Here is a 16,424-nt window from a genome sequence, read left to right as displayed (position 1 = left end):
CTTCATAACTCCTCCTCCTGTTTTATCTGGTTTCTTTTACTCAGCATAATTATTTAGAGATTCACCTGATAGTTCATTCCTTTTTATTGCTGAATAGTATTTCCTTGTATGTATTTGCTATGACTTGTTTTTTTGCTTTTTTCAATTTTATTAAAATTTTTTTCTAGCTTTATTGAGAAATAGTTGACATACTGTAAGTTTAAGGTGTACAACATGATGATTTGATGTATATATTGTAAAATGTTTACCACAAAAAGGTTAGTTAACATAAGCATCAGCTCACATAGTTACAATTTTATCTGTATGTGCGTTGAGAATTTTTAAGATCTGTTCTCTTAGCAACTTTCAAGGAGTTTTATGGTATTAGGTCTTATGTTTAAGTCTCTAATCCATTTTGAGTTAATTTTTGCGAGTAGTGTAATGTAGAGTTCCAATTTCATTCTTTGGCATGTGAATATCCAATTTTCCCAACACCATTTATTGAAGAGACTCTCCTTCCCCCACTGAGTATTCTTGGCTCTCTTGTCAAATATTAGTTGATTGTATATGCAAGGGTTTATTTCTGAGCTCTGGATTCTGTTTCATTGGTCTATGTGTCTGTTTTTTTTATGCCAGCATCATACTGTTTTGATTACTACAGCTTTGTAGTGTAATTTGTAATCAGGAATTGTAATGCCTCCCATTTTGTTCTTCTTTCTCATCTTTGGCTATTCAGGGTCTTTTGGTTCCATATTCAGGTTCCATATGAATTCTAGGATTTTTTTTTTTCTTTTTCTGTAAAAAAACTCCATTGGAATCCTGATAGGGATGCATTGAATTTATAGATGGCTCTGGGTTCTATAGACGTTTTCACAATATTAATTTTTCCAATCCACGAACATGGGATATCTTTCCATGTATTTGTGTCTTCCTCAGTTTCTATCATCAGTATCTTATAGTTTTCAGTGTATAGATCTTTCACCTCTGGTTAAATTTATTCCTAAGTGTTTTATTGTTTTTGATGCTATTGTGAAGGGGATTCTTTATTTCTTTTTCAGATAGTTTATTGTTAATGTATAGGAATGCAAATTATTTCTGTATGCTGATTTTGTGTCCTGCAACTTTAATGAATTCATCAATTTAGTTTTAACAGTTTTTGGTGGAGTCTTTAGGACTTTCTATACGTAAGATCATGTCATTTGCAAACAGGCAATGTTTACTTCTTTCCGATTTGGGTGCTTGCTCTGGCTAGGACTTCCAGTACTATGTTGAATACGAGTGATGGGAGTGGGCACCCCTGTTCCTGATCTTAGAGGAAAAGCTTTCAGCTTTTCACCATTGACTATGATGTTGGCTGTGGGCATGTCATATATGGCCTTTATTGTGTTGAGATATGTTCCTTCTATACCCAATCTGTTGAGAGTTTTTATCATGAATGGATGTTGAATTTTGTCAAGTGCTTTTTCTGCATCTATCGAGATGATCATCTGATTTTTATCTTTCATTCTATGAATGTGATGTATCACATTTATTAATTTGTTTATGTTGAATCATCCTCATATGGTGTGTGATCCTTTTAATGTACTTTTGAATTTGGCTTGCTAGTATTTTGTTCAGGAAATTTACATCTATATTTATCAGGGATATTGGCTTGTAGTTTTCTTTTCTTGTAGTGTCCTTATTTGACTTTGGGATCAGCATAATGCTGGCCTCATAAACTGAGTTGGAGAGTGTATCTCCCTTTTAAGTCTTTTGGAAGAGTTTGAGAAGGATTGGCATTAATTCTTTAATTGTTTGGTAGAATTCTCAGTGAAACCACCTGGTCCTGGGCATTTCTTTGTTGGGAGGTTTTTGATTATGCTGATTCAGTCTTCTTACTCACTGGTCTGTTCAGATTTCTTCCTGATTCACTCTTGGTAGGTTGTACGTTTCTAGGAATTTCTCCATTTCTTCTAGGTTATTTAATTTGTCATCATATAATTGTTCATAGTAGTCTCTATGATCCTTTGTATTTGTGTGGCATTAGTTGTACTATCTCCTCTTTCATTTATAATTTTGTTTATTTGAGTCCTCTCTTTTTTTCTTGGTTAGTCTAGCTAAAGCTTTGTCAATTTTGTTTATCTTTTCAAAGAGCCAACTCTTCGATTTTTAATCTTTTCCATAGGGAGAGAAAACAGATTAGTGGTTGCTGGGAGTTGAGGAAGGGGCTGCACGTGGAAATTTTTAGGGTGACGAAATTATTCTGTATGGTACTATGGTAGATACATGATTGTATGTATTTATCAAAACCCATAGAACAGTACATGAGACTGAAGTTTTACTATATGTAAATTTTAACCCCAAAATCTCAACTAGGATGTCAAGGGCTCTTAGGATGGAATGTGGACTATGGCAAATGAATCTGGCTTATAAATAACAGAAATTTATTTCTCACAGTTCTGGAGACTGGGAAGTCCAAGATCAAGGCACCAGCAGATTCACTGTCTGGTGAGGGATAGATGGCCTGATTCATAGATGGCCACCTTCTTGCTGTGTCCTCACATGGTGGAAGGGCAAGGGGGTCCTCTGGGATCTCTTAAGCGGAACAAAGAAATACACATTGAGTCTGAAATAGATAAAGATATTCCTACACGAGATGACAAGCCCAGCACATGCTGTGAGGACTCTTGTATCTCTTGGTAAGGAGGTGTTCCAGGCTAAGGCTGCATGCATGGAAGACTGCATGCATGAGACTCTTTCCGAACAGAGTCTGGGAAAACAGTGTCTTTCTCAAGAGTCAAAAGGTAATTGAGGTTAAATGAGGTCATAGGGTGGGGCCCTAATCCGATGAGATTGGTGTCTTTATAAGAGGAGGAGGAGACACTAGAGAGTTCTTATTCTCCCCCTGCCATGTGAGAAGACAGTGAGAATGTGTTTATCCACAAGCCAGGAAGAGAGTTGTCACCAGGAACTGAATCAGCTGGCACCTTGATCTGGGACTTCTAGTCTCCAGAACTGTGAGAAAATAAATTTCTGTTGTTCACACCACCCAGTCTATGGTATTTTATTATGGCAGCCTGAGCAGACTAATACAGGTACCAAATACCTCTTCTTTTTGTCTCCTAACCTTGGCAGCATCCTCTCACAGTCTTGGGTGTTTTTGGAATAGGGTGGTTGGTACCTAATGTGACAACAGTCACTTATTTTGAACAATGATTTGATGGTTCCTGGGGCCCAAATTTCAGTCACTTGTTCAAAGGCAGGAAGCAAAGGAACTGAATCAGGAACTGAGATGGGCTCAGGAGTGCTTGTGCCCCAAGCTACTGCCATCAGAGACAGAGCCAGATTTGCTGGTGAATATCCCCCAAGTTAGCTACATCAGAAATAGGCTTAATTTGCTTTTACTTATTTAACCTTAAAACATCCATGCTTTGTTTTGCTTAGAAAAATAAAATTTAGTAACATTAGCATCTAAGCCATTTTTGCAGACAGGTCAGAATATGACTAGTTCCTTTGGTCTCATATCATAACATTAAGACGTTATGTTCTCGTCTTTTATTTCCCAGCTCTCAAAGTTAAGTCATCATAAATGCAGCATCCAGAAATTCCTTATGCTGTGTTGTAACTGGAGATAGCAAATTCAGGAGGAAGAGATTTGGGACGCTATGCTAGGTACTTTTCATTTGTCATCTCATTTATTCCTAAGTGCAGGTAGTGTTGCCCCTAATTTACAGTTGAGGAAACGCACTCAGAGAAGTTAAGTAATTTGCCTTGGATGGCACTGCTAGTGAGAGCAATGCTGTGGTTCACAGGCAGTCAGGCTAGGATCCAAAGCACATATCTTGGTACCGTAGTATTCTGCATTGGGAGTGTGGCGACTTTGCAATCAGAAATCTTTTAAGAATTGTGCAAATTAATAAACAGAAACCTCATTTAAAGTGAAGTCGGGGGTGGGGGGAGGGGTGGGCCAGAAGCAAGAGCTCTCATGCCCCATGACAACTGCAGAGCCCAACAGGAAGAAGAGACTTCCTCTTCTTGCCCAGCAACATCTGGGCCAATGAGAGACTGTCACAACTCAGCCAATGAAAAGCCACTACACTTAGAACTCCCAGTCTCCTCCAATGGACTCCTTGTTTACAATAGCCCTCTCAAATTCCTCTTCCCCTGTGTAAGGGTTTCTGCTCCCCTTGCTGCTGGGGGCTTGCACGTGGCTTGTTATATGCCACAAAACTCTAGGGAATAGACTCTTGGATTCACATGACACCCCTAAGGAAAGCACCAAAGCCTGACAAGACCTGCAGTCATCTGGTGACTTAAAAGTAAAGATTTCCCAGAATTGAAGCAGAAGACATCTGATAAGACAGCTCTCCCAAGATGTCCAGACCAGGCTTATTGGAAGTTTGTCTGCCAAACCTTTGATGATAACATAATGCTTCAGGTGATCTCCAGTGCCTATGATCTTGATAACATATGGACTTTAGAAAAGAGAAATGCCTGAGAATTCTCCCTCCTACCCTTCCTTGTTACTTGAATGTGACCTCAATAGGTTTCCAATCTGTGTACTTTCCCTCTGATGTGGGACACGACACCCAGGAAAGGTCCTTCCTGGCATCTAGGGACAAAACGCCAATGAAACTGGAAAAACGTGACTCTTGATCAGCGATGCTTTCAGAGAAAGACCTCGATCAAAAGGGGAAAATGTAAAAATTAATAAACACAAACTTGGCCAATGAAAAGCCACCATACCTGGAACTCCCAGTCTCCTGCAATGGACTCTTTGATAACGATAGCCCTCCCAACTTTCTCTTCCCCTCTAAAAAAGTATAAAAAGGGAGACCTTCCCTTGCTGCTTGGGATTGCATGTGGCTTGCCACGGTTGCAGACTCAAAATTGCAATTCTTTGCTGATCCCAAGTAAACCCATTTTTGCTAGAGAAATAACTGGCTGTCTATTTATTCAATGTCAGTGGAATCTAGCAGTGATGGATAGGCCTCTCTGGTCCCACCCAGTCTTGTTTGTGGCTATAATGACTGTAAAATATAGGTAAGATTACTCAAATGCCTCAGGGATATGAGTGCCTGTATGAATGGGGGTTAATAAAGATCAGTAATGTGGTCTAAACTGTAACCGTGGGCCCTCCAACACCAGCTCAACTGTCCCCATCTTATCAACAGAGTAATTAAGAGTAGTTTTTCAGGAACTGAGACCCCCCTTGTCCAGTTCAGGCTGGTTGAGACCACTAACCCATCAATTTGGCCTGTGAAAGGCTCCATAAGTGAACTTTTTCACATCAAGGAGCCAAAAACTCCACCCTCACATCATGGTAACACCGCCATCTTGTGAACACGTGCCCTAGGAAGAGGAGTGAAGCTGCTAGGCTTGTGCAGATCACCCATTACCTCACTTCTCCTCATCTCCAATGGTCTATCTCCACACTTCAGACTGCCCTGCCCTTCGTCCCATAAGCTGTGCCCCAAGCCCTGGATCCAGGAGACAGATCTGAGAGCATATGTCTCCATGCAGATCCATCGAGCAATAAAGCTGACTTCTTTTCCAAAAGCCGATGCTGTAATAATTAGCTTTTTGATGCGCATGGGGCAAGAGAACCCTAATTTTGTGCTGTAAGAAAACCGTAAGCTAGAAGTCCACACGTCCTGTTTAAGTACTTGCCACGCGCCAGACAGCCAAACTTGGAAAGGTTGGTGGAGGGAAGTCCACCTCCTGGGAGATGCAATTTAATCAGAACAGAAATCTATCCTATGGGGCTGTTCATCATCAGGCACTGAGGCAATGGAAGCTGCCTTGTATGACTACAAAAGGCCCCCGAAGGCTGAAGTTCCTCAAGGAAGAAGCAAAATGAAATGGTTAGTCCAGGAGAGCCTGCCCTAGGTGGAGCCTCCTTTGTTGCCTTCACTCGTCTGGTCACCCATGCATGCCGTCCTGCCATGAAAACATCTGAGTAAGCACGGAGAGCCCATTGTGGTCAGTAAATGTACAAATAATTAATGTTACCAGTAATTTATCTCAAGTCTCCCTCGGCCCTGAGATAGCAGTCTGGGGCAGGCCTCCCTTCAGGGCCTGCGTCTTGCGGGGTAAAGTCGTGACGCCACCGGCCGAGCGCCAAGCACAGGGCAGCCCGGGCCCCGCTGCCCGCCTGGGGGGGCGGGGGGTGGGGGCTGCTGCCCGTTTTCTGAGGACGCCTCTCAGGTCCTGAAGCTCACGCAGCTGTCACGGGCTTTTACCACTTAGAAGAATGTCCCAAATAGGATAACCCAGAATTGGGGAAAAAAGGGATTCAGGCGTTTTTTGGCCAGAAGACCCACGTCATGTACAGGGGCAGTAAAAGGAACCGGCTGTTTCAAGGGCGAATGGATTAAGTGGACCAATTTGAAGCTAGGAGCGATTCCAGGGCCTGCCGTCCGAGCCCGCGCTGGGCACTCGGGTTTCTCGGGTCCAGGGAGGGACATCCACTCCGGCCCGAGAGCACAGGCGGCCCCCGGAGGGGCGGCCCCGGCCCGCTCACTTTCGCTGACAGGACGAAAGCCTGGAAACAGATGCTCCCTGGGGAAACTCTGATGTCCGAAGGCCACAGGGGATGGGTCCCGGGAGCAGCCAGAGCTCAGGCCACAGGGCGAGAACTGGGGGACCCCTCGCACGCTGGGGCCGGGCGCGCCAACCCCGCGTCCTAGCCTCAGGGCTCGGCGCCTGCACCTGTCAGTCAGCGTCGTCGGCCCGCCCCTCCCGGAGCTCGACCAATCGTAGCCGGGGGTCGGGGGTGAGGAGTCGTAGCGGGGCCAGGAAGCAGGGGGCGGACTGCCTGGCGCCGCGGCGACGGACAGGGGCGTCCGGGTGTCCTGCCGCGGGGCAGCGCGCGGCGGCCGCGGCCTCTGGAGGTGAGTGCACCCCCCTGCTCGGCTCCTGGGGCGCGCCTCTCGTCTGGGAAGCCCCTGTCCCCGTGCGGGCCGCCCCCTCCCCGCGTCCCCAGCGCGGTGCGGAGGCTCTGCAGCCGGGGTTCCGGAGCGGGGCGCTGGCGCCGGGCAGGGGAGGCCCGGGCCTCGGCGAGCAGAGCTGGAGCCCGCGGCTGCAGCAGCCTCGGACCGGGCCGCCCGAGCGACGGCGGGAATGGCAGGGAGGGTCGGGCCGGCGCGCATCTCCATCCTCCGGCTCCGGACCTGCTACGGCGTGGGCAGGGGAGCCGCGGCGGCGCCGAGCCCTCCCTGGGGGTCGTGAGGACCCCTGCCCCGGCCCCCCGGGCCCCCGGCCGGGCGCTGCGCTGGGCCAGCTGCCCCCTGGCCGGCGGTGCACTGTTCTGGCCTCACTGAGCTGCCGGCTCGGGACACCACATTCAGGTCGGGCGGGGAGCAACGAGGGTGACTTTACGAGGTGTGATGTGGAGGCCCTGGCCTGTCGCCCATCTCTGCTTGATCAGAGGCCACTAGGGTGGTGGTCAGGGATTCTCAGGCAGGATTTACACAAAACGTGTGTGCAACTGTCTGTAAAAATGTCCTTGCCTTTCATTATTTAGTCTAAATAGGGGGATTGTTGCCACGTTTCCTAAAGATCAAGAATCCCACTGCTATGGTGGGCGCCCCTCTCCTCGCCGTGGTTAATTATCGTTTGGAACATCTGGGTGTGCTGGAAGCTGGCGGGACTCCCAGACCCGGGTAATGAGTCGTTTGACTCCACGCAGTGGAGGCGGCGGCGCAATATTCCTCCGTGGTGTTTGGGTTCTGCTTTCCTTTGACGATGTTTAGTGTCTTATCTCTGAGTCTGTTATCCTCACAATCTCTGGGCCTGATACTGTGCTGTTATTTGTTACTGAGAAAGGAATGAAGGGATAGACCACTCGAGTGGCCTTGGCTGGCCTCATTGCCCTGGAATCGGATTGTCCTGAGAGGACATTGTAAATTACAATTCAAACGTCATATCGGAAAGGCCATCCCTGACCAATTAATACAGATAACACCCCCTGGCCACCCTGTTACTAGTGGCCTCCTACTTGGCTGTATATTGTAATAATCTGGGGACCTTTTAGAAAAGCTGTTTCTTGGACCCTGCTCTCAGATTCTGATTTGGTTGGTTGAGTGTAATCCAGGCATTGGGGTGTTTAAAAGCTCCTGGGATGATATTGACGTGCATACAAGGTTAGACACCACTACCTTTCAAAATTTTTGGAAGGCCTGGGTGAGTCAGCACTTTGGGCATGTGAAGTGGGGGTACGTGAAAGAGAAGTGGAATCTGGGGAAAGAAGCCCTGCAGGCCTCTGTCCTGCTTCATCTTTGTCCAAGGGTTGACCTTACTTATTTGGTTGACCCATCATTGTCACGGTCTTGGATGAGTTTCCAGTTCTTTCCCTGTACCCTGCCCTGTTAAGTTTCAAGGTCTTACTCAGCACCCTGTGAGAAACAGCCGCTCTTTGGAAAGTTTGAAATACAAACATTTCAGTTTGGATATATTCCTTTAAATCTATGCTTCTGTCTTTTATGTAGGGGTCCATGTATTCTGAATTAAAATTCCAGACACTTGTTCTGAAAAGTACAGTTACATTTATGTGGATAGTAGGTCAGAGTACTTAGGATGGAGACTGTTCCAGAAACTGCATGTGTGCTTGTCCTCTAGTAAATTGTCTTTGTGAAATGGTTGTCTAAGAACATTAGCTCCCCAGAGGGTGGGGTTGCTGCCTCATTTTCTTTTTAGTACTAAACTCAAGTATTAAATTTATGTTATTGACAATTATAATTCCAAGTGACGGAAGCAATCACTTTGTGATTCTCTTGTGAGATGGGGCCTAATGGCAGTCTAGGGTTATTGCCACAGGCCGTAAAGAAATTAGGTGGCTGGTAAGTCGTCTTAATCAAAATTTGGCAAAACAGACAACGCGTTTTACTTTTTGCTTGTCCTTTGAACATAAATATGAAGCATGAGTAAGTGGTGGATTGACACTTCAGAGAGAAACAAGACTGCTGAGGTTTAGATTCCTCATAGAGTAAGTGTCACTTCTAGATCTGTCTAGATACCTCCAGTGTTCTGTAGTGGTAGGATGGATCATTGAACTACGTGATTATTCTAGTCTTTAAGAAAAAAGAGATATATGGCGCTTTAATCTTTGGTTTCTATTTTTTCAGTTATATTTATATAGTTTGCTATATATATAAAGTTTTGACCTTCGGCTCAGATCTGGGAGTGATTTGCCATGTTAAGTTCATGTATATAAATAGCTAGTCACTGGGGTTTTTTTTGTTTTTTTGCTTGAGGAAGATTGTCCCTGAGCTAACATCTGTGCCAGTCTTCCTCTGTTTTGTATGTGGGACACCTGCCACAGCATGGCTTGGTGAGTGTGTGTAGGTCTGTGCCCGGGACCCCAGCCCTTGAACCCCAGGCTGCAGAAGTGGTGTGCGTGAACTTAACCACTACACCACTGGGCCGGCCTGGTCGCTGGTGTCTATTAGTAGGAAAGGAGACGTTCCTATCCCCACTCCTCCACTATGCTCTGCTGAAATCTACATACATCTCTTTGCTATAAAATTGTACTCTTGATTTGAACTCTGTTTTTTGACTTCATCTTCAGTATCTTTAACTTGTATATCATATGCTTATCTCTGTTGCAGCATGAATGGTATAAAAACGAAAAAACATCAACATGTGCTTCGGATGTGGCAAGGAAAGAATAAGGCTGCTGTCACGAGTCCTGGAGTTCAGGCCTTTACACTGCAGGAAAGTGAGGTGAAACTCTGATTTCTTAGGTCTAATAAGTATCTCTTCTTGGGAACTGGAAATTTCCAAAAAAAGGTAAATTACGTTCAGTTATATATTTTTATTTTTTGGTTGACCTAGGAAACTTTTTTTCTAGAGTCGTTCCCATCTAGCACTGTTTTTTGTTACTCACTTCTAAGCAGTTTGAGATACGAATTATATTTTCCTGCTCTCTTTGCAAGTAGCTTTCTTGATATAATGCCTAGGTTTTCTATTTGTAGGAAAAGAACATAAATCTGTTACAGAGTTCTTTCACTTTGAAATCTTTCATTTTACGTTGAATTGTTTTCTCATATCTGATTTACTGCCTTGTTTCTTTTTATGACCCATCTTTAATTATTACTTTTAGAAACCAGCTTTATTCTTTATTTTTGTGATTTCTGTTTCCTGGTGAAAAGTTAGGACATAAAGATGAAGGAGAAAAACAAAATGTGCCTGGAGGTGACAGCTGTCAACATTTTAGTCTGTGTCTCTTCAAAGAGAGGTCTGTCTCATGTACCCTAGACTGCACCTATTGAAGTGTACATATGGGTCTCTCAGATCTCAGTGCTCTGCCTGCTCCGGGGGGGACCCTCTATAATGATTTTCAGTAGAAGTCCCTGGGCGTGAGGGACTTGTTTATTTGCATACTTGCATATTTCCATTGCTTCCTATAGCCCTGTGGTTCCTTTAGCTCTGGGTGCTGCTGCCCACTGCTGCTTTGCTGCTGCTGACTGCCTCTGAACCACACTCATGTCCTCTCAGCTGCTGGTGTTCACGCAGGATGTAGACCACGCCTACCACGGTGCAGCTGGCTTCCTGTGGAGTGTCATCTTTGGTCTTCTCCCTCTCTGGCCATCTGGGAAACCTCTGATTCTTACGGCCAACTCCTTGAGAAAGGTTTCTGCAGAGCAGCACTTGGGCCCTGGTGACAGAGTTAGTGCCTCTATTTCACAGCCATTTCCTTCGCAGAATTTACAGGCCCTTTGGGGTGGGTGGGGGCCTGGGTGTTGGAGAGGGGCAGTGTTGGGGGACCATGAAATGGTTAAGTGCAGTCTTTCTCATTACCTGGCATCCCTGTTGGGGTGGCCAGGAGTGGTGGATTTATTCCTCTTTAATTTAGGAGGTGAACTACCTCTTGCCTAATAGGAGTGTAAGCTTTTCCAGGGGAATTTCTGGCACTTAGAGTGTGTGGTACAGAGTAGGCCTCCACAATTATTTGTTGTGAGGATTATTTTGTTGTTGTGTGGATTATTGAATCAATGTGTATCATGTAAAGAGCTAAGTATTGTGAGGGAATCAAAAAACTGTGATACATTGTGCTCATTAAATTGCTTTTTCTCTGATATGTGGTTTCTGGTTTTTTAAAAAAAATATAGTCTAATTGGTATAGTCTAGTAGGGGAGACAAATACATATAAATATAGAAATCAGCTGAGAAGTGAAAATATTAAGTGCTGTGGGAATTCTAAGGCTGGAGAGCATGTGGAAGAGGTTAGCCTTGTCTCCTTATGAAGCTGGGGGCAGGTAGGGTTGCGTGGTCCCTGTGTTGTGGGAGTGGAGTAGACAGTGGAGAGAAGAGTGCAGGAATGGGGACTTCCCGGGTCCAGGACACAGCTGCAGGGGGTGTTGGTGCAGCCAAGGTGTTCTCAGACCCTCTGCACCCTTTCACCTTTGCCTCTCCACCCCGTCCTCCAAGGAAGGCCTTGCTGGGAACAAAGCACCAGCACTTTCTCTGCTTAGCTATATCAAAATAGCACCTGGGGAGAGCATTGTGAATTCCTTACGGGAGAACTTGCCCCTAGCAGGTGTGATGAAGGATTTGGGTGTCTTGTTCCTAATGCCTCAAGCTTAGCTTTCCTCTCCTACATCTTCAGGCCAGGTGTCTTTCCTCCTGTGCCTTGTTACTCAGCTGAGGGAGCATCAAGACCACATAGGTGGTGGGGGAGCTGGAAACCCTAAGGGTGTTTCCTGTCTCCTCCCATACAGAGGGATGGCACTCTCTTTTCCAGAGGATGTCAGGATGTTCTGCACAGTATCCCAGAACTCCCATAGAATCACAAGGTTTCCTCTTAATGCTCTTTATGTGTGATTACTCTCGTAAGGTTATATAACTTAAACTGTAAGGGAAGGGGAGTGATTTTATTTACTTAGACCTCTGTAGAGATTTAACACTTACTTTAGTTTTGCAATTTCTGAGTTTGAAGATGCTTTGCTCTCCTAAAAGTTAAGATCTAAATAGGTAGTTGGTCAAATATCAGTGTGTTTACACAGAAGCCTGGGTTGAGTTTGAGTAAATTGTCTGGATATGAATAGATGTGACTGTGCCCTGGCTCTTTGCTTTCTCCTCATGACTTTGGGCCTTCAGTAAGGTTAAGGAAGAGGACATGTGATGTCTTTCCGCTCATCCCACCCTAGGGTGTTGCAATTGGTGATCTGTTTTCTCATCTCCCCTCTTTGAAGGATAAGAAAAATGTGCTTCTTCACTCAACCCCAGCCTCTCCTCTATACAAAGAACTTCTAAGGACGCTAGGAGAAAAGAAGCATGTTAAACTGAAAGCTCACCTGCAGCTCAGAGAAACAAAGGCATGGAGTTCTGAGGAGTGGAGGTAGCATGGTGTCGGCCATGGGTGTCAAGACACAGCCAGACAATGTGGATCAATTTCTTCAGACTGCGGCTTTTCTGCTGTCTGCTGGCAGTGTTGATGGTGCTGGTGTTGGTCATCAACGTCACTCAGGTAGAGGTGAGTACTCAGCATACCCCATCATAACTGAGGGCACCACATTTAGGGTTTGGGGCTAACTAGCCTGGGAAATGCTGGTCATCGGGAAACTCATCCTGGTCACAGTTGTTGTTTTCATTTATTCAGTAAGTGTCTCAGAGCCTGCAGTGTTTGTATCCTGTGCTTGTCACCAAGGGTACAGTGGTGGAGACAGCAGGCGTGATGCCTTCACTTACGGAGCTCGTGTTCTGAATGTGCATGGGAGACAATAACAGCAATAAGTGATCATAATCATAATTATAATAAATGATAATTGGAAATTGTGGAGAGCACTATAAAGAAAGGAAAGCGGGCTGCTCTGGAGTAGCTCTAGAGATGAAGAGAAGCCTTTTCAAGGAGGGAACCGTTTAGCTGACTCCTGGCAAAAAGCAGGAGGAGTATTTCAGGGGAGGAGTTGATGATGAGTCTGTTTTGGAGACTTACGGAACCCTCACAAGTGCCTGGCACGAAGAAGGTACTTGGTATTCCCCTCTCCCCAACTCTGCACCCCCTGCGTGAACTCATTTGTCTTCAAAATGTATGGAGTAGTTTCTATATAAAATGATGCTGCCCTTTTAATTTTGTTGGCTCGTGCTTCTCAGCTTACAGGTCCAAGTTAATTATGGTATTTCTTGCTCATTGGATTTTGCTATAGACTGAATGTTTGTGTCCTCCAAACATACCAGCCCTGTGGGAGCTCGGGTTACCGTTCTCTTTCATGCTCTCAGATGGTTCTTTCCCAGCCTCCAGTAGTTTCATTACACACACGTGCCTTAAGTACTCTGCAGTCCTCAAGAGGGACCCTTTGTGGATCTCTGGAGTTCTCTGTCTGTGTGGCTCTCTCCTCCCATTACTCTGTCCTGTGCATTCTGATCAGCTCAGTCTTTTAAGACTCTCAGCTCCATCTCCTCAACTTATGTGGTTCACCGGGCTACACCTGGCTTCCCCTCCCTGTGCTGCAGCCTGGAAATGCTCTCAGGGCTGTAAGCAAAGGGCAGTTACAGGGTCACCTCCCTTATTTCCCGTCTTTCAGGCATCTTTGTCTTTTGTTTTCTGATGTCCAGTGTCTGGAAAACCACTGTTTCATGTATTTTGGCCTTTTTTGTTAGGTTTCAGGTGGAAGGATAAATCTCACTGTTTCTCTATCTCTGCTGGAAGTGTAAGTCTGAGGGGCTTGAAGTTGAGGGGAAAGGGATAATAGGGAAACTGGAGAGGAGAAGGGTTAGTGGCCAAGGGGATGGGGAGAGGAGGGGTCTTGAGCACAAATGGCACATATGACTTTGTGTAAGATGAGGGACACGGTACGTCGTGAATGCTCTCGTCGTTTTATCATTGATGTAGGAGGGCCATGCTCAGTCCTCTGATGTCAGAAGGAAATGTTGTGGTGGTTGGCAGTGGAGATGCCTTTGCTGCTGGAGGGCAGGACTTTGAGGGAGTGCTTGCCTGTGGAGGAGGCAGCAAGTGGAAGGAGGGTGGAGCCAGGAGATTTGTGTGTAGGGGCGTGAAAGAATGGGGTTGGCAGATAGATGACAGAGGGGCAATAGATTTCAAGACCATACGTATGTGTGGCACTCACCTGCATTGGTTTTGTCAGTGGTGTTTTTGTTTCATCACATTCCACAGCCCGGGTATAAGAATAGAGAAAAAAGATAGTGGTGTAGGTCTGGGATAGGGGAGGGGGTAGGAAAAGGGACAAGGAGAGACTTGAGAGGCTGGGCCAGAGTCCCACATCATTAATGTTACTATGATTGGGAAGGAATGTTAGAAAATTCCCCTAATAGTCGTGCTTGAGTTCTTGGAAACTTTTGGACTGAATGTCAGCTAGCAGGTCTAATTATGTGTACAAACACAAACTGAATGATAATGGAGAAGGGAGATGGCAGTAATGAATGATTAAGACGGTTCTGATATTGAAAGTAATAAATAGGTCTTTTAGTAGGGCCTTTGATCTAAAGAGGTCATTTTGTCTATGATGAGAATATTGTCATGACTGTTAATCTGTTCAGTTTATTACTGAGATGATGGTTGATAAAGAAGCTTGGGGTGAGAAAGGCTGTGAAACCCAGCAGTCTTCCATCTCTTAACCCCCTTTCTATCTTGTTTCTGATCCTGACTATACTCTTCTTGTGATTAGAGCATCTGAGCATTTTCTAAAGAGCGAGCACGACTCAATTTTAATTAGAAATATCACATAATATAAGAAGGAGGTGTGTGTATCAATATTCAGCAAAAGGTTATAGGGAGAATTGTCTGTTATCTGAAAAGCTCTCATTGAGCATGGCCTATATTTATTTGTTTTTTCTTTATTCATTGATAAGTTAAGATTATAAAAATACCAGTGTATTAGGGCTTTTTGGCTGCAAGTAAAGAAACCTGGTTCAAGCTGACTTTAATATTAAAGGATATTATTCATTTTGAATAGAAGTCAGGAGGTGGGTTGGACATAGTTCAGGCTATTTCTCTGTAAACGTCTCAGTTATGCTGTCCTTTGCGTGTGAGCTTTTTTCTGTGGCGTCCTCTTTCATGGTTGGATTGTAGGATGCTGCCATAGCAACAGGTGATTGCTTTCCTTGTACATGTCCAGTTTAAGAGATGGTTTGTTTCCTTGAAACCCTCTTAAGAGATTATTTGCATTTTTTCATTTGCAAGTAAAATTTAGGTAGCTGTTCCCAGAGTACTGGTGGTGTCTGAGTTTGGCTGCATGCATCCATCAGAAACCTCCAGCAACCTCTTCTGGTTTTTCATAGTCCAGAATTGGGTCACATGCCTATTCCTAAATCAGTCACTTGAGATTGTCCCTTGATCAATCAGGCCCACCCCTGAGCTGACAGGTCAGCAAACAGCAGTGGTGTTTTTCAGCAGGCAAGGAGTGAAACAGATATGGGACAGGCAGCCATAATGTTCCTTCCAGTCCACAGCTTGCAGTGGCTCCAGGAGTGACCATTGGTGTTTCCCCTTGGCTCTGAATCTAAAAAGATGGCAGTCCCTGAAGTCACCCCTGTCACTGGCCTGGAATAGAGTTGTCATTTAGGAAAATTAAGCAGATTGATCTTTTTGAGTTCTTTTTCATTTGTGAGTAAAATTCAGGTGGCTTAGCATGGAGTGTCTGGTGATTCTTGGATTGGGCTGCATGGGTCAATCAGCTAGTCATGAATAGTTGGTGTGGCTACCCAAAGAACGAGTGATGGGAGAGGACGAGAGGAAAAAGGTAGGGATGACAGGGGGTATGATGTGAGCACATAGTGCGTGGTTTGGTCCTTAATGGTTTGTCATGTCCTCACAACAACTAAAAAGGAGAGGGAGGCTGGAATATTTCCTGAAAGACAACCAATAGGTAAGGGAAAATTTTCTTTTTTTTATTGAAATATAATTGACATAAAACATTGTATAAGTTTAAGGTGTACAATGTGCTGATTTGATACATTTATATATTACAGTATGATTACCACTGTAGTGTTAGCTAGCACCTCTATCATGTTACATAGTTATTATTTCTTTTTTTGTGGTGGGAACAATTAAGATCTTGTCTCTTAGCAGCTTTTAAGTTTATGATAGAGTATTGTTGACTATAGTCACTGAACCGTGCATTACATCTCCAGAACTTGTCTACTAGTTGCAAGTTTGTACCGTTAAGATCTCCCCACTTCCCCCACCCCCAGCCCCTGTTAACCACCATCCTACTCTGTTTTTATCAGTTCAGCTTTTTTAGATTCCACATATAAGTAGTATCATACATTATTTGCCTTTCTCTGTCCGACTCATCTTTCTTAGCATAATGCCCTCAAAGTCCATCCATGTTCTTGCAAATGGCAGAATTTTCTTCTTTCTTGTGGCTGAATAATATTCCAGTGTGTTTGTGTGTGTGCGTGTGCACATGTGTGTGATACCACATTTTCTTTATCCATTCATCCATCAGTGAACACTTAGGTCGTTTCCCTGTCTTGGCTATTGTGAATGATGCTGCAGTGAACAT

General features: G+C 44.7%; 1 protein-coding gene across 9 annotated transcripts in view; it reads left to right on the top strand.

The window, feature by feature from the left end:
* Nucleotides 1-6,058: 6,058 nt before the first annotated feature.
* Nucleotides 6,059-16,424, top strand: part of NXPE3 (neurexophilin and PC-esterase domain family member 3) — a 46,410-nt gene continuing 36,044 nt past the window's right edge. For 2 of the 9 annotated variants that reach the window (XM_070581989.1, XM_070581984.1), the window contains exons 1-4: nucleotides 6,059-6,851; nucleotides 9,567-9,747; nucleotides 10,456-10,590; nucleotides 12,153-12,433. In XM_070581989.1, the coding sequence (XP_070438090.1) occupies nucleotides 12,341-12,433 (93 nt within the window). In that variant the 5' untranslated portion in view covers nucleotides 6,059-6,851; nucleotides 9,567-9,747; nucleotides 10,456-10,590; nucleotides 12,153-12,340. Of the gene's footprint in view, nucleotides 6,852-9,566; nucleotides 9,748-10,367; nucleotides 10,627-12,152; nucleotides 12,434-16,424 lie in introns of all 9 variants that reach the window. The other 7 variants (XM_070581987.1, XM_070581981.1, XM_070581988.1 and 4 more) reach the window with 4 other exon arrangements.

This window comes from Equus przewalskii, chromosome 18 (genome assembly GCF_037783145.1).
Source record: "Equus przewalskii isolate Varuska chromosome 18, EquPr2, whole genome shotgun sequence".
Lineage (NCBI taxonomy): Eukaryota > Metazoa > Chordata > Mammalia > Perissodactyla > Equidae > Equus > Equus przewalskii.
This window is presented reverse-complemented; position numbering and strand designations above follow the sequence as displayed.